Source organism: Pongo pygmaeus, chromosome 11 (genome assembly GCF_028885625.2).
Source record: "Pongo pygmaeus isolate AG05252 chromosome 11, NHGRI_mPonPyg2-v2.0_pri, whole genome shotgun sequence".
NCBI classification, from domain to species: Eukaryota; Metazoa; Chordata; class Mammalia; order Primates; family Hominidae; genus Pongo; species Pongo pygmaeus.
The window spans coordinates 37,896,685-37,917,159 of NC_072384.2; the positions used below are offsets into that span (position 1 = coordinate 37,896,685).

Here is a 20,475-nt window from a genome sequence, read left to right on the forward strand (position 1 = left end):
AACACATAGCACAAGTCTTATCATTAAATAATTGGGAAGAAAACAGTATTTGTTGCTGACCAGCAGATATTCTAAGTAGTAGTCTAAATAAATATAGGTTATGCTATATAAAATTTTTAGCATCCTTACTGTAGAGTCTTCCACAATTTTAGCAGTTATCCTGAATTTCCACATGTAAATTGTTTAAATGTTAATTTAGAACAGAAAGGATCTTAAAGGTTATTTAATCCAATTTTAACAAAAACAAAAAATGACCAGCTAACATAGTTTTAGAAATGAACCTTTTTAGAAAATACCTTTTTTTTTTTTTAGAATTGAAATAGTGTTTACAGATATTTTCCTAAGTACACTGTGCTGGAACCTAGACAACCAAGAAATTCAGAAATAAGGCTGAAATTAAGTTTAAGATTTTTTGTGTGTGTGCTTGGTATCCATATGCTACATGCTAGTGACCCCCAAAAACAAAACCCAACATGACATATATTTTAAAGTTGGCATCAGTCAGATTCATTTTTGGATCCTGAAATATACATCTTTTTGCTGATATAGATATTTATACCCTGGGCACCGTATTTAGCATAGGTGGGCAAAAGGTACTTTTAACTAACATTCTTCATGCCCTCCACTGTTTGTTCCACCCCGCTCACGGATGCCCTTCCTTCTACAGAATCTCCAGCACTGCTTGCAGAAGAGGAGGAAGCATTGCACTACCCTTCCTAAAGAACTGCCTCCTCCCCCTCCCCTGCAAGTGGTGCTGTAGACAGGTAAGGCAGTTGGGTGCTACCCTTTTTGCACAAAACATAACTTAATCTTGCAAGTTCCCTACGGTGGTTAAAGTAGCCAGAGATAGGGATTGGTAGCAGTGTAAGCAGCTCTGCCCTCTTGCCCAAAGTGATGCAGAAAATAGGAATTAAGAAATAAGTAGGAAAACTAGAAAACTGGTTAGTTTAATTTATCTTTTGAAATCCAACAGATTTTAAATACTCAGTCTACAGACCCATGCCATTTCATGATATACAGGAAAAATATATGTACAGATAATATATATATAAACAAGTATTTCATGAGGTTTAACTAGCTCCTTTTTAAGGACACATCTTTTTTCCCATCCTGTTTATCTTTTGCTAAGATAGTGTCTTAGTCCATTTCTTGTTGCCATCAACAGAATACCTGAGACTAGGTAATTTTAAAAGAACAGAATTTTTATTGGCTCATGGTTCTGGAGGCTGAGAAGTCCAAGATTGAGGCTACATCTGGTGAGGTCCTTTTTCTTACATCATAACATGGTGGACATCATCACATGGTGAGAAAGAGAGAGAAGAGGTGAGGGGAAGAGTGGGGATTGTTGGAGGGTAGGAGGGTGTGTGTGTGTTTGTGTGTGTGTGTGTGTGTGTGTGTGAGAGAGAGAGAGAGAGAGAGAGCAGGCCAGACTCGCTTTAATAAACCCATTGTCTCAGTAAACACATTAATCCATTCATGAGGTTAGAGTCCTCATGACCTAATTACCTCTGAAAGGTCTCACCTGTCAACATTGTTGTATTGGGTATTAAATTTCCAACATATGATCTTTGTGGAATACATTCAAATCATAGCAGAGAGCCTTTCTGTTTTAAAATAATTATATATGATAGTGGGTGGAAGTTGGGATTTATTTTCTAAAAAGCCCTTTCTGGCAAAATGAAAAGTTGACTACCTTATTTCTGTCACCAGATTTTTTTTTTAAATGACACCAATCTATGAAAATCAAAAAGTCTAAAACTCGCTATCCTGGAAGATATTCATGTGAAATTCGACTGTTAAAAGTTTCTCACTTTGGAGCCGGTGTGGTGGGTGTTTGGCTAGTTGATTAAAATGGCACAATTGTAGTACTATTTAGCATTGGAAATTCCTGGCTTTTAGAATTAGTTGGAAAATTCAGATTTCAAAAACTGGAACCAATAGTTACCTTAGCTCTACATGAGAAGAGACCTAAATTTTTCAGGATAGTCACAGATTAGATCCCTCAAATGTTCCTTGTCAGTCTAAACTATATTCTCTGAGTTGAGCCAAAAGCAGATTTGAAAAGGGGCTGTCAAATGACTTTGAGGTTTTGCTTTGCAAGATTTAACAATTTTGAAGATTACACATTTGCCTCTTTTTTTTTTTTTTTTTTTTTTTTGAAAGAAGCATAACTTTGATCTCAGGAAAGAATCTCAGCCTTTTTCCTGAATTTTTTATTCTAGGTTCCATTCAGTAAGAGTATTCGTTACCTGCATTTGAGTATGTAATAGATAAAACCAAATTTTTAACATTTTCTTAAATATAGGTATCAAGAAAATAATCACAATCCATTGCATATGTCAATTTTTAATTAGATCATTAATTTATGTTCTATAAGAAGTCTCTTGAACACTCTTTGGAATATGAAGTATTAATTATGTGTCTTAGTTAAAATTTGTGGTTGCTGTGATAATACTATGTAGATAGGTATGTCAATAATACAAATCTTCTGAATTGTTCTTGCTTATACAAATATAATATCAATATCTGTGTCTGATAATATTGTCTTTATTTTTAATCCTTTTATTATCTGATTTTTTGCCAAATTTTTACATTAAATACGTTATTTTGAATTTGTTAAGAGATAGTAAGTAGAATTCAAGAAATCATTTCTGAAATTAAATACATCATCATATTTTGTAACTCTGCTGTATGTATCATGCAAGCCATTGAACAGATCCAATTTTTTCTGTCTAGAAATTTCAAGAGCAGTGCTTGATATGAACAAATAAATGCTGTTAGGGTCTAAAGACCTGATCCCTTATGAAACCTTGAATATTAACACCAACATTTTTTGTGTCTATATCATTAGATTATAATGTGTAGTAGAACAGGGCAGTTGGGTAAGGATTAGTGAAACTTTTTCTCTTTTATAGTTATTAAAATTTTAGACATAATTTGATTAAAAACTTGATAAGATAGGAGCACCTTTATTGGCAGATCTATTTATACAATATCTTGTGGCTCCCATACTTAGAGAAACATCTCATAAGATTGTTGTAATAAATGCTTTTTGGTCATAATTGTGTTAATTTTACTAATTTTTAAAAATATCAAAAAAATATTGTACAAAGAGCCGTAAAGAAAGGAATCTGGGCCAGGCATGGTGGCTCACGCCTGTAATCCCAGCACGTTGGGAGGCTGAGGCGGATGGATCACGAGGTCAGGAGATCGAGACCATCCTGGCTAACACGGTGAAAACCCGTCTCTACTAAAAATACAAAAGATTAGCCAGGCATGGTGGCGGGCACCTGTAGTCCCAGCTACTCGGGAGGCTGAGGCAGGAGAATGGCATGAACGCAGGAGGCGGAGCTTGCAGTGAGCAGAGATCGCACCACCGCACTCCACTGCACTCCAGCCTGGGCGACAGAGCGAGACTCCATCTCAAAAAAAAAAAAAAAAAAGAGAAGAAAGGAATCTGGAGATTTATGTCTACTAGTCTTCCTTTGGTACAAGCCACCACAATGTGATTTGGAACACTTTGTTTACCTTGTCTTTATCACGGTTTGAAATCTCTTTATAAAATAAGGTGAATAGATTAGATGGTTTCTATGACACATATGATTTCAAAAGGTTAATACGTAAATTGAGGGCAAAAGCGGTTAATAAAAATATCCTCAGAAAAATAAAGATTTTCTAGTTTTTCTTTAGAAGTGTTGTATTCATTCACATGAGATATATGTTTGTATGTCTGGATGTATTGGGTCTTCTAAGACTTAATCTTCTCCAAACATTTTACACTGGAGCATTATTAGACTTTGTTAGCATGTTGGTAGTTTAGCAAATTTATTTATTTATGATTCCGTTTTCTGCATAGTTTACTGTATATATGTGTGTCCTTATTTATACTTTAATGAAAGCCTAATGAAATATTGTTAAATTAATGCAGCTATCTATTGCTGTGTAACAAATGATCCCAAAACTTAGACGTTGAAAACAGCAATAGATAAGTAATGTAGCACTTTTTGTTTTGTTTTGTTTTGTCTTTTAAAAAAAAGTCATTTACTTTGAAACATTTACTTACTAGTTAAGGTAGTATTTTCTTTAAGTGTATTTTTTTACATGTATTAAATGTAATGTGAAATTTTTAATAGCATAGTAGAATCTGTTTTTTAAAAAAGTGGTGTGCAGCCAGGTGGTGTGGCTCACTCCTGTAATCCCAACATTTTGGGAGGTCAAGGCAGGTGGATCACTTGAGGTCAGGAGTTCAAGACCAGTGTGGCCAACATGGTGAAACCCTGTCTCTACTAAAACTACAAAAATGAGCTGGGTGTGGTGGTATGTGCCTGTAATCCCAGTTTCTTGAGAGGCTGAGGCAGGAGAATCACTTGAACCCAGGAGGCAGCGGTTGCAGTTAGCCGAGATCACTCCGCTGCACTCCCGCCTGGGCGACAGAGCCAGACTTTGTCTCAAAAATAAAAAAAAAATAAATAAATTTTTTTAAAAAGTGGTGTGCAAGACTTAAGTCAATAGTGTTTTAGGATATTATTCAGTATGTAGTCATCTTTTATGGGGAATAACTTGATCCATATTATATTGGAATCTCCATAAAAATAATACTGTAATCATACCTTTTATTATTTCTTAAGTAAATAAAAGTCTGCAGATCGAACTAAATCATATTGCTCTTGCTGTTGATCTTCCATAAAAGATTTTCATGAACTTTAATAATTAGTTGCTTTTATGGAAGTTTTTGTACCTTAAAATTTAAATCAGTTTAATATGTATTTAAATTAGTTTTACTAGAAGTGAAACATTAGGAATAACACTTTAAAAACTTCTCAATTTGCATATCATAGACTGTAATTTTATCACTCTTTATACTGTAAAAAGTCATTTTGACTTCTAAACAAAATACTGTGTTTATGCACATATAGTAAAATTTAAATGTAGGTAGGTTTGAAGTGTAAGAAAATAAAAAAGAAATTTTTTTCTCCACCTCACAAAGATGTATTTTTGTTTGAGTTTATATCATATTGTGGCTTTTCTATTGAGAAATATTTTTGTAATTACTTTAATAATCAAGCATTCTAACCAATTGATAAGCCATTTATTTACATAAAATAAATTGAAAAAGATCTATATTATTTCTAATTTTTTCATTTCTCTTCTTTAAATTGTGTTTTTAATTTCAGTTTCTGGATATTAGAAATTTTGATTAGGAGTACATTGAATTATCCAAATAATCTTAAACATAAAAAATTGAAGTATAGACTTAAACTAATTATTGATGCTACTTTGTGAAAGTGTTTTTCTTGCTGTCCCTTTTTTATTAGGTGAGTGTGGTCCAAGATTCAGTAAACATATCAGGACATACTAATACAAATACTTTGAAGGTGCCTGAGTGTCGTCTAGCAGAAGATTTAGGTAATCTCTGGGAAAACACAAGATTTACAGACTGCAGTTTTTTCGTGAGAGGACAAGAATTTAAAGCTCATAAATCCGTGCTTGCAGGTACTTTCTACTTATGGGGTAATATATTACATTTAAAAAAATACATTTATGCATAAAATAATGATGCATAATCTTGTTACAGCTCGATCTCCAGTTTTTAACGCCATGTTTGAACATGAAATGGAAGAAAGCAAAAAGGTAAACATGGCTTAAAGGCTAATATTTAATTTATATAAACGTAAAGTAGTTGGGTGTATGTTTTAAAAGTAATAGTGCAATGTTCTCATTGTCATACTGTGATAAGCAGGGAAAATTTTTACAAACAGGAAAAAAATGTGTTCTGTAATAGAACAATAGATGTAGCTCAATGTGGATGTGCAGTCAATATTCCAGAGAACAGCTATTTTTTATGCCCATCTGGTAGGTAAACTGGATAGTTGTTATCCAAAAGGATAGTTATCCAAAGGACTATTCTGGTCCATAGCTATTTGAGAAGTCTCTGTTCAAGGTATGTATTCTCCCTTTGTAGACTTTATGGATTGATTTTTGGAATCTGTTTTCTAGCAACAAAAATAACATAGATGACATCAGTATTATTGTATACCAACTGTAATCAGGATGTTACCTACTTGACTCCCCCAGTTGTTTCTCTTTTACTTGTTATCATGAAATGTAATTATGTTAGAGATCAGAGATTGATTCTTTGTTGTTTGCATAACTTGTGAACCGTAGGGCTCCAGCTGGACAACTCCGGAGTTTTTTCATGTGGCTCAATTTTATTCTTTCTGCAGAACTAGATGCTGCAATAAAATAACTGCTTTCTTTCTCCAAATTTTGGTTTGGGGAGATGCTGTGATCAGCCTTCTGATCACTTCCAAGTTGGGAGACATCAATGATGTCATATACTATTGACATCAAGGGGTCAGAAAAATTTGTTGTCATTTAGTTAGATATTTAGCTTTATTGATCTCAGCAGAGAAACTAAATACAAAAACATGCAGTAAAAAAGCACTCTTTGGACTTGACTATTTTTCAGGTAAGCAAGGAAGTGCCAGTATATGATAATACATGCCATTTTTGCAAATGGAAGAATTCTGAGGTAGTGGGCTTTATTGTTACCTCTAGTACCTTGCCCTACTTTTGCTTAATTCTGGGAATTAAGAACTGTTTGTTATAGGATCTTAGGTGTTGTATTAGGACCTAGGGATTCAACAAAGAAAGGGTTAATAGCCAATGTCCTTTAGAATAGTGGTCAGAAACTTAACACAGATGTATTTTATTTGGCTTATAGTTTTCTGTTTGTTTACTTGTTTTTTTTAACTTTTTAATTGAAAAATTGGGGCTCCTTTTTCCACATGGTGGTGCTTGGCTTGGTCTGAATATCAGGATATGGGCTGTTCAGCTGGTCATGGTTCCCACCTCTCCGATAGTGTATGCTTTTCCTCTTGGACTTGTCCACTTCACTTTGCCAAAGTACTTAATGAAGTTTACCTACCTCAGTTTTAAAGTAGAATTTAGAAATATCTGTATATGTATATTTGAGTTATACACTATTTTAGTGTAGATTTAGGGCTTTTAAATTACTGTCAAAGATTCACTTTGGTTCATTTGTGTGTGCTTTTTTTTTTTAAACTTTTTTGTGTTGTTTTTCGATATCAGAATCGAGTGGAAATAAATGATTTAGACCCTGAAGTTTTTAAAGAAATGATGAGATTCATTTACACAGGGAGAGCACCAAACCTTGACAAAATGGCTGACAACTTGTTGGCAGCTGCAGACAAAGTAAGTAATTAGGTCTTAAGGAACCAAAATATACCCTCAAGTTTGATTTATATAGAAAGCTGTCATCAAATGAAAACTCCAAATAACTTGTATTATTTGTAGATGGCTCTTGAGAGCTTTATGAAATAGCATACAGTGGGGTAATCTGGAAATGAAATTTTTTTTTTAAAGTCATGATGTGAAAGTATCTTGAGCCAGAAAGAAGTGGCTTTTTTCATGGGAGAGTAACTTGTAAACTCAGTCGTTTTGAGTGTATGTGGACTTCCGTTTAAAAGAACACACATAGTGACATATATAATTTTCAGATATCTTTAGTCTTGAGATATAGTGCATGACCTTTTTTAAAAAAAGGAAAAACTGTTGGATATTATGTAACTTAATTCTCTCCACATAGAGATTTTTTTTTTATTATGACAGCATAGAAAGAGCAAAAACAATATTAACAATTTTATAATACTTTTTTGTAATGGTGATTTTTTTGAAGGTAGAGAAACTGCAAAAAACATCAGAAAAATCTCTAAGCCAATGGTTCTCAATCCTAAAAGCATATTCAGTATACAGGTTCACATATGCATGTATGTATGTATATATGTACTTATGCATGTGTATGTGTCGATGGATGGTATGTGTGTATATATACACAACATTTGAAAAATGTTACCATTGGGGAAATTGGACCAAGTGTATATGGAATCTATTTTTTCTGACAACTGCACATGAATCTATGACTGTCTCAATAAAAACTTAAATTAAAAACATCGTTTACAATAGCAGCATCATCAGTATTAAATACATAGATATACATTTGAAAAAAGAGGGTTAAAACCTACACACTGAAAATTATAAAGGTATATTACGTGATGCTGAGGTTTGGGGTATGATTGACCCCATCACCCAGGTAATGATCATAGTACCCAGTAATAGGTAAGTTTTCAGTCCTTGCCCCCCTCCCTCTCTACCCCCTCAAGGAGTCCCCAGTGTCTGTTTTTCCCATCTTTATGTCCATGGCATTACACAATATACCTTTGTAACAAACCTGCACATGTATCTCCCTGATTCTACAATAAAAGTTGAAAAGAAAAAAAGAAAATACAAAATATGCTAAAAGAAACTCAGGAAGACTTAAATAAGTACATAAATCTTGTCCATGGACTGAATGTCTCAATATTGTTAAAATGTCAGTTGTCTTTAAAATTGATAGAGACTCAGCATGTTCCTCTCAATATCCTAGCAGTCTTTTTTCTTTCTTTTTTTTTTTTTTTTTCAGAAGTTGACAAGCTGATTTAAAATTTTATTGTAATAACTTTGGAGAAAAAAAAGAATAAAGTAGAAGACTAACACTACTTGATATCATGACTTACTATAAAGCTTTAGAAATTAAGACAGTGTTGTATTGGTGTTAAGATGGGCAAATAATGGAACAGAATAAAGAATATGAATATGAAAATAGACCATCACATTACGAATATTTAATTTTTGACAAAAGTGCAAAGACAGTTCAGTAGAAAAAGGATAATCTTTAAACAAGTGGTGCAGGAGCAGTTGAATACCTACATGTGCACCTCAAACCATATATAAAAAGTAAGGCAGGCCTCGCATAGTGGTTCACACCTGTAATCCCAGCACTTTGGGAGGCCAAAGTGAACGGATCACTTGAGGTCAGGAGTTCAAGACCAGCCTGGCCAACATGGTGAAACCCTGTCTCTACTAAAACTACAAAAATGAGTTGGGTGTGGTGGTATGTGCCTGTAATCCCAGTTTCTTGAGAGGCTGAGGCAGGAGAATCGCTTGAACCCAGGAGGCAGAGGTTGCAGTGAGCCAAGATGATGCCACTGCACTCCAGCCTGGGCAAAAGAGCAAGATTCCATCTCAAAAAAAAAAAAAAAAAAAGTAGTACGAAATGGATCATAAACCTAAAAATCTAAAACTTCTAAAAGAAAACGTAGGAGAAAGTCTTTGTGATGTTAGGTTAGGCAGAGATTTCTTAGCTGTGACACCAAAAAATCTGTAAAAGAAAAAAATGATAAAATAGACTTCAATAAAATTTCAACTTCTTTTCTTCAAAAGACAGAATAAAAAGATTAGCTACAAACTGGGAGAAAATATTTGCACAGCGGATATCTAAAGAACAACTTTCATTCAGAATATATCTGACTTTTGTATTCAGACTAAAGAATTCTCAAAACTCAGTTATAAGAAAACAATGTTATTTCTAAAAGTAGACAAAACGTTTGAGCAAACATTTTCTGAAATAATGTCTGAAATACATAAAAAGATATTCTAGTCAAGCGTGGTGGCTCACACCTCTAATCCCAACACTTTAGGAGGCCTAGGCTGGAGGATCACTTGAGCCCAGGGGTTTGAAACCAGCCTGTGCAGCATAGTAAGTCCCCATCTCTACAAAAAAATTTTTTTTAAATTAGCCTGGTGTGGTGCCATGTGCCTGTAATCCCAGCTACTCAGGAGGCTGAGATGGGAGGATTCCTTTAGCCCAGGAGGTCGAGGCTATAATGAGCCCTAATTGTGCCACTGCACTCCAGCCTGGGCAACAGAGCAAGATCCTGTCTCAAAAATGAAGGATACTCAGCATCATTAGGTCGTTAGGGAAATGTAAATTCAAGCCATCATGAGATATTCCTGCACATCATTACAATGGCTAAAAGTACAAAGACCATACTAAGTGTTGTCAAGGATGTGGAAGAATAGGATTCTCATGTTAAAGACACGGAAAAATTAGGGCTCTCATGCTATTGATGGAAATGTAAAATGGTACAACCACTTTGGAAAAGTGTTTGACAGTTTCTCAGAAAGTTAAACATGAACTTACACTGTGATCCAGTGAGTCCAATTTTAGGTTTTTACCTAAGTGGAAAGAAAGCATATGCCCATACAGACACTGGTATATGACTAACAGCATCATTTGTAACAGCCAAGAACTGGTAACAACCCAAATATTCATCAGCAGTTGAATGTGTAAAACATATTGTTGTATATCTATGTATGATGGAATAAAAAGGATTGAACTATTGATAGGCAATAACATTCATGATTCTCAAAATAATTATACTGAATGAAGGAGTCAGACAAAAACAAATATGTAATATGTGATTTCATTTATAGAAAACTCCAGAAAATGCAGACTCTATAGTGATAGAAAGCATATCAGAGGTATCACCTAGGGTGGGGCAAGAGGGAAAGATTACAAAGAGGTAGGGGGAAACTTTGAGGGACAATTGGTGTATTTACTGTAGAGTTAATGATGATTTTATGGCTGTATAAACTTACCAGAATGTGAACCTTATGTGTACTTTATTGTGTGTCAATTATACCTTAGTGAAGCTGCTTAACATATTAGATCACATACACTAATACTTGCAAGAATGTTTAGTGGTTATAAATATGATTTATTTAACGTTATAATGAATTCATCCTTCAATACTGAGTGGTGGCAACATGCAGTATACGTGGTGGTACACATTAGTGTTTGAAGTAGTAGAGAAGAGAAGTATATTTATTAAGAATATTGAGTAATAAGGTAGCTTTTTAGAATAAATCCTACTTTAAAAATACACTTATGCAAATTGCAGTTTCCTAAAGAAAATTAGTCTTTCTTCTAAGTGCATTCATTTATATTTACTTCATATTATGTTAAAACAGTAACTTAAAGAATTTTAAAATAATCTTAAATAATAATCTATTTTACCTTTATTTTCCAAGTTGCAAATGTATCGTGTATTCAGGAACTTAGTTGGAGTAAATGTTTAATGGTTATATTTTCATTTTGGATAGTATGCACTGGAACGGCTGAAGGTCATGTGCGAAGAAGCTTTGTGTAGTAACCTCTCAGTAGAGAATGTTGCGGATACCCTTGTCCTTGCAGATTTGCACAGTGCAGAACAGTTGAAAGCACAAGCCATAGACTTTATTAATAGGTAAGCTATGCTTGTATTTCAGTGGGCATGACACCTTCAATATTTTTTCACTGGATTTTTTTTTAAGTATGTTTAAATCTTCAATGCAGGTGCAGTGTACTTCGACAACTTGGGTGTAAAGATGGGAAAAACTGGAACAGCAAGTAAGATGACATCAGTTTCTGACTTAAAGTTGCTCTGCATAAGTGAAATTAAGTGTTTGCATAGCCTTTTGTTCATCTACAATAAGTATGAATCCAAATGTTATATGAAGCAAACTGCCAGTTATTAAAAACAAACAAAGACTACTTAGTGGATTCCTGAGGCTATGCTCCCTTGTAGGTCAGCTTCTAATGCAACCTCGGATGGATGCTGTAATATCTTAAGTGCATAATGCCATGTAGTATATAGCAGAGTCCAGGTATTGCTAGAGATACAGTCCATGCCCCTTCAGAAAGCATTCCAAAAAGTGTGGGAAATAATTCATTTACTCCTATGAGGAATGTTACCCTCCAGATTTGCTAAGAAAGCCTTTACATTTGAAGGCTGACTCACTGCTTCTTAGGTTAGCCAGGTACCTTGAGTAATATGCTATATTAGGCTAGCTTCCTAATAGTCCAAAAATGGTAGCAATTTGATATTCCCTTTTCCCTAGTGAAACTATAAGGGGTTGGATAGTTGCTATATCTTTCTAAGACTGGATCTTGTGAATATGAACATACTATTCTACTTTTTTCCCTTCTCTTACTTTTCATGACTTTTATATTCTTTGTTATTATTTGAAATCAAAATAGGGAAAGAGTCAGTAGTTCGAAGTGTTTGTATCTGCTTTTGATTAGTTTTGCCTATAAACCCTTAAATTTCATTTCCTCAAATTATCAAAAGTTGATATAAGAAAGTGGGAATTTTTTTTTTTTTTTTTTTTTTTTTTTTTTTTGAGATAGTCTCGCACTGTCGCCAAGGCTGGAGTGCAGTGGCGTGATCTCGGCTCACTGCAAGCTCCGCCTCCTGGGTTCATGCCATTCTCCTGCCTCAGCCTCCCAAGTAGCTGGAACTATAGGAGCCTGCCACCACGCCCGGCTCATTTTTTTGTATTTTTAGCAGAGACGGCGTTTCACCGTGTTAGCCAGAATGGTCTCGATCTCCTGACCTCATGATCCGCCTGTCTCGGCCTCCCAAAGTGCTGGGATTACAGAAGTGAGCCACCGTGCCAGGCCAAAAATTTTTAAAGAAGGAAATGAATTAGTTTGTTGACTTAATTATTTCCCATTGCTTTAATCTGTTTTGATATATGTTAAGTTGTTTAACTGAGTTCATCTTATTAGTTAGTAGATTCTGTTTTCTGAAAGTAAAAAGTAGTGACTACTTTAAAATTATTGGTTGTCTTGTATAATACGTTGATCAGTGTATGCTAATATGATATCACCATGGTGTTTGATCCTAGAGAAAAATTGTTTTGAGTTTAAAGTATACTATATTAGCATCAAATGGCAATTTATGATCCTTTGTACTTAGCCATTTTCAAGCTCTAGTTTTACTATAAGGAAATACTTTACGTTTTATAACTTTTTCTGTGTCAAAAAATAGCTTGTTTTGTACCCCCTTGGAGAAGCTGTATTCATATTCATCAATAGATATTTATTAATAAATGAAAAAGGTATAATTAGTATCTGTGTGATTCTAAACAACTAATTGAAATTTTGAACACAGTGACACACTGGCATTAGGCTGATGCAAAACTAATTGCAGATTTTGGCATTACTTTTAATGGCAAAAACCACAATTACTTTTGCACCAACCTAATAATTTGATGTTTGCCAACTTAAAAAATTGTTTTGTTGGTATCAGCTACTATTTAGTTCAGCAAACATTACTCTAGCATCTTCTGTGTTTCAAGTACAATGCTAGGGTGCTGCGTATAAAAAAAGTTTCCAGGGAAAATTCTTGGTCTTGGGAAAGTTATCTAATAGAGATAGATACATAAATATATAATTTCATTATAATATGGTAAGTAATACAATAGAAGAGAATATGTACAAGCACTTGACTAACCCTGGAAATTTAGAAATGGCTTCCTGGATATAGCTGAGTCTTAAAACACAAATAGGAGTTAGCAGAAGTAAGAAGGAAGTAGCAAGCATTGCAGACAGAAGGGACAGCATGAACCAAAGTATAGAAGCGTAAAGTAGTAGTTGATCATTCATTTGACAGATACTTATCCTTTATTATCCAGTAAATTACCAAGTCACGGTGCACAGTATAGAGAATACAGTGGTGAGCATGACATATATTTTCCCTGCCTTCATGGAGTTTATGGTCTAGCAGCAGATTAAACCGGTAATTGCAATAAAACATAATGACAGGGAATATGTAGCATACCCATAGGAGCGTATAGCAGAGACTTAACCTAATCTAGGGATCAGAGCACAAAACTAAATGCCAGAAATATTGTAGAGGTTACCTTGGTGAAGAAGAGGGAAGAGAGGAAGAAAAGTACATCCCAGAAAAAGGAAATGAGATGTGCAAAGTTTTAACAAGGGAAGAGAGGAAGAAAAGTACATCCCAGAAAAAGGAAATGACATGTGCAAAGTTTTAACAATGAGAAAGAGCAGTATAGTGTGTGTGTGTGTGTGGCGGGTGGGGAGGTAGGTAATGAGAAGAAGCTGGAGAAAGTAGGCAGAGGTCAGACCCTGAAAGGCCATGTAAAATAACATTAGAATTTTTAGATATTCAGAGTAGTAGGTGTCCAGTAAAGCGTTTTCACCCAGAGTGGGACGTGATTAGTTTTGCATTTTTAACAATCTCTGCATGCAGGGTGGAGAACGAATTGTGGGGAGGTTACGGTGGCGATAGTAGTTGAGAAACAAGGTTGAATACAGGTAGACCAGTTGGAAGTTATTGGAATAGTTCAGGCAAGAGATGACCGGTGGAAATTAGACTTGATTGGTGACAGTGGGGCTAGAGAGAAAAGGAAGAAATATTTTGAAGGGAGAATCTAATATTTGGATATTATTTGGATGGTAGATGGCATAAAGTAGAGAATTGAGGCAAGGAAGGGTAACTAGATTTGTTGCTTGAGCATTTATTTACTGTTATTGTTTGGTGAGAGCATAGTGTACATAGGGTGCAATAAGCAGTTCAATATCAGAGTATAAAATGCCAGATCATGGAAGTGGGAGGTAGGAAGTGGGGGGTAGAGTAAGAAACCAAACATAATATGATGCTGTATTTATCTTTGTAAAGAACTTGGATATGGGCAGTGGGGAACAATGAAGAGGGCCTCATATAGTCATATTTGTGTTACCAAGGTAACATTATGGAAGCTCGGTTTAAGAGGAGCAGGAAACTAGAAGACCACTTAGGAGTCTGTTGTCATAATCCAAACGTGAGATGATGTGGGCCTTCAACTGGGATTCAGGACATCTTTGAAGCCTTTCAAACCTTAAAATAAGGTTTTGATGATAGGAGAGGAGAGTCTAGGGTCACTGCCAGATTTCTAGCTTGCATCACTGGATGATGGTGGAAGCTTTAGGTGACTGGAAAGGTAGGAGGAAGGATTTGGGGTTAGGGAGAGGGATGATGAGCTCTCATCTGACAATCCTGAATATATGGGTCTTGAGGCACATCCAAGTGAAAAAACCAAGTGGTTGCGAATGAACCTTGTGTGGAACCCTAGAATTTAGCAAATCGGTAGTTAACATCATTGAATTTCATAGTTAAAATTGTGAAGAGTGGATGAGATAGAATTAATAATGCATGTTAAGGGAGGAGAGTAGAGTTCAATATTTGTAACTCAAGAGAAAATCTGCCTTATAAGAGGCATGTAAAAGAAGAGAAAGGGGCTCTTGAAAGAGCTGGTACAGAAATTGTAACAATGAGAGTTGTACTATGAAGACCCATGTCACATACTTTAAGGGAGCAGAACTTCCAGAAAAATTTAATAGTTTCAGTTGCCACAGAAAATACCAGTAAGATAAAGATGGTATTTTAATAAAAGCAAATGATTTGAATACATAGGTAAAAAGTGTTCATATATTTTGAAATTTGCAAGTTTTTAAAAAATTGACAGTGCAACAGTGCATTTTGAAAAGTATTCTTTAGTAAATATCTTTTAATTCTATTTTTCAGCCAAGCAACCGACATAATGGAAACATCGGGGTGGAAGTCCATGATTCAGTCTCACCCTCATTTAGTAGCAGAAGCCTTTCGAGCACTAGCATCTGCACAGTGTCCACAGTTTGGCATTCCACGCAAACGGCTAAAACAGTCCTGAAATCTTCCATGAACAGTTGAAAAATGGAATTGACTTTCACTCCTCCAGGTCCAGAAGGATTCTAATACACAAACCATAAGCAAGAGTTGTTTCTGTTGTTTTGTCCACAGAACAGAAGCTGAAAAAGCATATTGCTTGCATTTCAGGTGGATAATTTATGGTTTATTCTTCAGCTTTAAATTAGACTGATTAATTCACTTCAAGGCCTTAAATTATCTTCAATGACTTCTCTTGTTCATATAATACTTTAATTTTTTTTTATTGTGCCTTGTCATTTTGACCAAGGCTATGCAGGATTGCACTAGCTCCATAATGCAGTAATATTGATAACTGAAGATATTAAGTTTCAAAAGGATCTTCCATTATTTTGCAAAAAGAAAAATGAATTTTATAGGGTTTGTCCTATGCTATCTCAAAGTTTAAGTTCTCTTTAAAAGCACTTGTATTGGAGATTACCAGTAATGTCTCCAATCTAAGTTCTATAAATATGGAAGAACCCTCTTACCTTCAAGGTAAGTTATGGCAATACACTGCTTCAATTCTAATTTATTTTTCATTTCAGGGGGCAAATATGCAATGAGTTGGCCCAGATTTTTAGTGACATTTGTGATGTTTGTCTTGTATGTTAACTGTCCAACAAACTGTGGGTTTATTCTGAGTTTACAATTATTGAGAACTGATTGAGGTTAAGATTTCATGAAGAAAGCATGTATTGTGTGGAAGTAATTTTTTTTTTAATTTATACTGACCTACATTTATATGAAGAATTCTGTACATGTTAAAAGTAAGGATGACCAAATGCAAATTTAATGAGTGGGCCAATTAAGAAAGATATATATGCACTTTTACTGTGTAACTTTTGTATGCTGAATGGTACATATATTTTTTTGCTTTTGAGGGAATTAATAAGGTATAATTAATTGTGTCTTAACTTTTCAAAGAAATTTTTAGATGGAGGCAACTGGGATGTTTGTGATAATAGATGAGAAAGACATCCTTGATTGTAGTTAAATTGGTTTGAATTACAGATATTCATTATTGAATTGACTCCTATTTTCTCACACTTTGGAAAAGACACCTGAACAATAAATGAATCCTGGATAGTCTACTCTCCTTCAAACAATGAACTGATACTTGCCTTCGGGAGATGCATACAAAAGGAGAGAACCCTTAGACTATGTCAGGTCACACTAGGAACCTCCCCCCACTCCCCGTTTTTCTTCATTGTGTTTCAGTTACTGTACTAACATTGTGGATGATACTGAAATTCTGCATAATGTGAACAGGATAAACTATTTATAAACTGCTTTTCATGGGCCAGTTCTTTATTATAAATGAATTTTAGCTTTAAATGCATATACACGTTCAGTGTTTGATAGTTGTGTTCTTAACGGAGGTTTGTTCTGGTGCATTGTCCTGGAGAAGCAGAAGCAGTCAGTGTTGGGGTACCACATCTGACTTACTGTGGTGGTGACAATGTGCTTCTTAAGGGCAAGATTTATATTTGACCACAAGGGAAAAAGTGTGTCACTGGAAAAAAACGCATATACCTATGTTTGCAAACATAACTATTCGTCAGATTAAAATTTGTATAATTTGTTTATTTAATGTTTGAATTCAGGACAAAAGAAAAAATGAAGCTTGAGGTGTTTTCAAATAGACCTTATTTTTGCTATCTCTTTGTTAGGTGTTAACTGAAGCAATTCGAATATGTCCAGATTCATTTGGATTCATATTTACATTGAAAAAACTCAACTAAGCATTTGTTATCCACAACAACCTAGAGTTTAAAAAGATCGTATTTTCACCTGTCTTCATTACTTGCTATGTAGTTTCATTCTTTGTCGCGGTAACTTAAATTTGAAATTGGAAGAATCTCTTGGGATAGAAGAAAGATTCTTACCTGGTGATGGACTTCATCCTTCATCCTGTGTAAGAGTATTATGGGAAGTAGAAATTCACTTCCTTAAATCCATCATAAGATTGAGCCTCAAGTTTGCAATATACAATTTTAAAAATACACGTACACACATACATATGTATACATTTCCAGTTTAAGATTTTGCGAGGGTCTTATAAGAAAACAAAAATTCCCTCAGGCTATAGAATTATGTTGTCATATATCAGAAAAGTACTGATGTATCCATTTATCTCCAATGCACACCACACCGGCACATTGTGATTTAATTCACCGCTTGAATCTGTATTTCTAACCACAGTGACTTCAGTAAAAATACCATATAATGAACATTTCAGCTTCTTCTTACTTACTCGAGAGTTTATGGCAAATCTTAAGGATTTTATTATAAAGATTTTTTTTTTAGTTTGGTAGCACATTTTGTACCAAAAATGTCGAACACTGTGCTGTAAGAATATCCATGTTTGTAGAAATGTCCACTTTTCAGATAATATAATGCCTACTATTATACTAACAGAATCATATGGTAGTTGATTTATTTTTTTATTTATTATGTATATTTTTGGTATTGTGGGTTCTTGAGGCAATGATAAAAACACTTAATGTATTCTGACATGAGTGCTCTAATAGCCTCCTCCCCCTCATTTTTAAACTGCATACATTACTTTCAAAATAGGTATAGATATTCTGTCCAGCCTTTTGAGCTATTAGCCTGTTCCTGTTTCCCTTTGTCACCTAAGCAAGGCTTTTTCTGAGAAAGTAGTGAATGGTTCCAAATGTTGCATACTATAAAAATAATCATTGGGTAACTGTTGTTTAGACCAACACTTAGAAATACTATATTTGTGCCTTTTCATTTTTTAATTTTAATGTGTGTTGATATTTGGAGCACAAATAATGAAGGTGCCATAATATGGCTTGCCAATGTTACCTCCTTGAATAGTCATGTGTCATTGTCTTGAATTGGTAATTGGAGAACCTTGCATGAAATATGTGATCGTGTGTGTGTGTATGCATGTGAGTGTGTGTGTGTGTGTGTGTGTGTGTATACATACCTGTATTTGCTTGGGGCTTGTGTGTGGTATGTTAAAAAGAGTGAATTTCTGGAAATCAAAATCAGTTAAATGTTGAAAGTTCAGGTTAGCAGAAATATTTCATTTAAATGTGCTTTACTTTGGAGGACAATTGATTAACAGAGGAAATGATAATTTTCAAAAATGTGATCAATTTACTGCATGATGAAATGTGAAAACAGTGCCTTTTTAGGACATCAATTATAATAAAATTGTTTTAAAATATTAACAAAGATCTCAAAAAGTTGTCATGAACATTATTCGTTTATTTTTAAACTGGATCTAAGTAAGAGCTTAGATGGCCAAAATTAGAATTAATAATATACCCATTTAAATTTTGTTCATAAGTTTAAAATCTTAATCAGAATTCTTTATAAAATGTGGGTGATAGGTATGACCCAGTGTTACTAAAATAGAACAGGGATTGTGAAAATCCAGCTAAACATACTTAAGTATACTTGGCTTAGAGCCAAATATACTTGGAGAGGTGAATTATTCTGACTTGGACATGCATGCTCTTTGATGGATAAAATAAAAATATTCAATGTATTCTTACAAAAGAAGGTGGGTGGGTGAGTGGGTTTGTTTTAGTGTTCTCAGATTATAAAGACAGCACTTTCCGCACACAAAGTGTATTTTACAGATCTTTTTTATACAAATTAATGAGCTCTACTTTATTTAAGTGTTCATGGAATGATGTAAATTTTAGGTCCAGTTGAACAAATATTGAGTGCCTACCATATGCAAGACTAACTCCTTACTAGGAATGAAATCACACAGTGTCTTCTGTTTGCAGTATGTGAACTTTATGTTTGAAAAGAAATTCTTATATTTAAAGTTTTTTGTTGTCAGAGTTTATCATTGTATACTGTAACCCAGTAAATTTTGCATTCAGTTTTAAAAAATGAAGATGTAACTTACGTGAGTCTCATTTTTGAAAATGAAATTCTGCAAAAATTATTTAAAAATTAGTTCTTGGGGAAGTTGATTTTCAAGATTCAAATGTATAAAAACTTATATTGAACTTTTCAGCCTCGTTTTTAATTAGCTGATGTTAATGATAAGATACATAATACTTGTATCTTGTTGCTGAAAATATTTTTTGCATTTCAACACATTGAGTTAAAATAAAGTTGTTACTACTTATTCAAGATTAATTGGCTTATCTTGTGTTTATTTGAAGAATACATACTCTTCTTTTTCAGGTTGGTATGATGCTTTGCAAAAGAGCCATGTATTTGATATGATAAATCATGCATAGTAATTGTCTTCTCTACATAGGGAAGCTCTTATTTTTTGGAACCAGTTGAAGACATTCTTAACTGTGAAATATTAACATGCATTTATTTTAATATGTATGAACCATCAATACTGGATGACTTATTCTAATGCTACGTACCATTAATGTAACAGAGATCACCTTTTCCCTGTCATTCCTATCCTGTCTTAATTTCAGTTATCCCAGAAAATTTAATCATTTGATGCTATCAAAAAGCAAATTGGGGCAAGATATTCCTGAGTCAGTTTAATAACAGTAACACAATTAGTGCTTTAAAATTATGGCCAATGTGGCAGTAGAAAGGCACAGTGAAAAACCTTCCATGTACCTCAGACACACATACATGCACTGAATTTTCCCTAATAGAATAAAAGAGGGCTGAAAAATTTAGAACATCATCTATGCAAGTAAAGTAGGATAAGTGGTTAATATTCTAAATGTTACTAATGAACTCTATGTAACCTTTTGCTTCCTCCTCTGCTGCAGCCAGCCCCCTTAATACTTTGAGAACATTGGGATGTGATGTCTCCGTCTACCACCTCAGAATCATTTGTTCCTAAGAGAAGGCCAAGAGTGGCCCTTGGTTTGATCACTGTTTTTAAATAGAAGACACATTGGTAGAAATCTTTCACATAATATGTTGCTGCTTTTCGGGGGGTGTTGGGGAGTACCAGAGAGGTCTGCATGCATCTGCAGTGTACACTGGCAAACAAAAGATTTGTCATTCCCGTTGTCCTGTTGTGCTTCCTTTCCACCTCTCCCTGGCTCTTCCCCCACCCCCTTGTTCCTTTTGTAAAGGATGCAGG

The 20,475-nt window shown here is 34.4% G+C and overlaps 1 protein-coding gene across 7 annotated transcripts in view; it reads left to right on the top strand.

Moving 5' to 3' along the window:
• SPOPL (speckle type BTB/POZ protein like) overlaps positions 1-19,547 on the top strand; it is a 77,259-nt gene extending 57,712 nt beyond the window's left edge. For 4 of the 7 annotated variants that reach the window (XM_054477487.2, XM_054477483.2, XM_054477486.2 and 1 more), the window contains 6 exons: positions 5,316-5,493; positions 5,576-5,631; positions 7,093-7,215; positions 11,005-11,147; positions 11,237-11,290; positions 15,255-19,547. In XM_054477487.2, coding sequence (XP_054333462.1) covers positions 5,316-5,493; positions 5,576-5,631; positions 7,093-7,215; positions 11,005-11,147; positions 11,237-11,290; positions 15,255-15,399 — 699 coding nt within the window. In that variant the 3' untranslated portion in view covers positions 15,400-19,547. Of the gene's footprint in view, positions 1-667; positions 765-5,315; positions 5,494-5,575; positions 5,632-7,092; positions 7,216-11,004; positions 11,148-11,236; positions 11,291-15,254 lie in introns of all 7 variants that reach the window. The other 3 variants (XM_054477489.2, XM_054477488.2, XR_008501011.2) reach the window with 2 other exon arrangements.
• Positions 19,548-20,475: the final 928 nt, after the last annotated feature.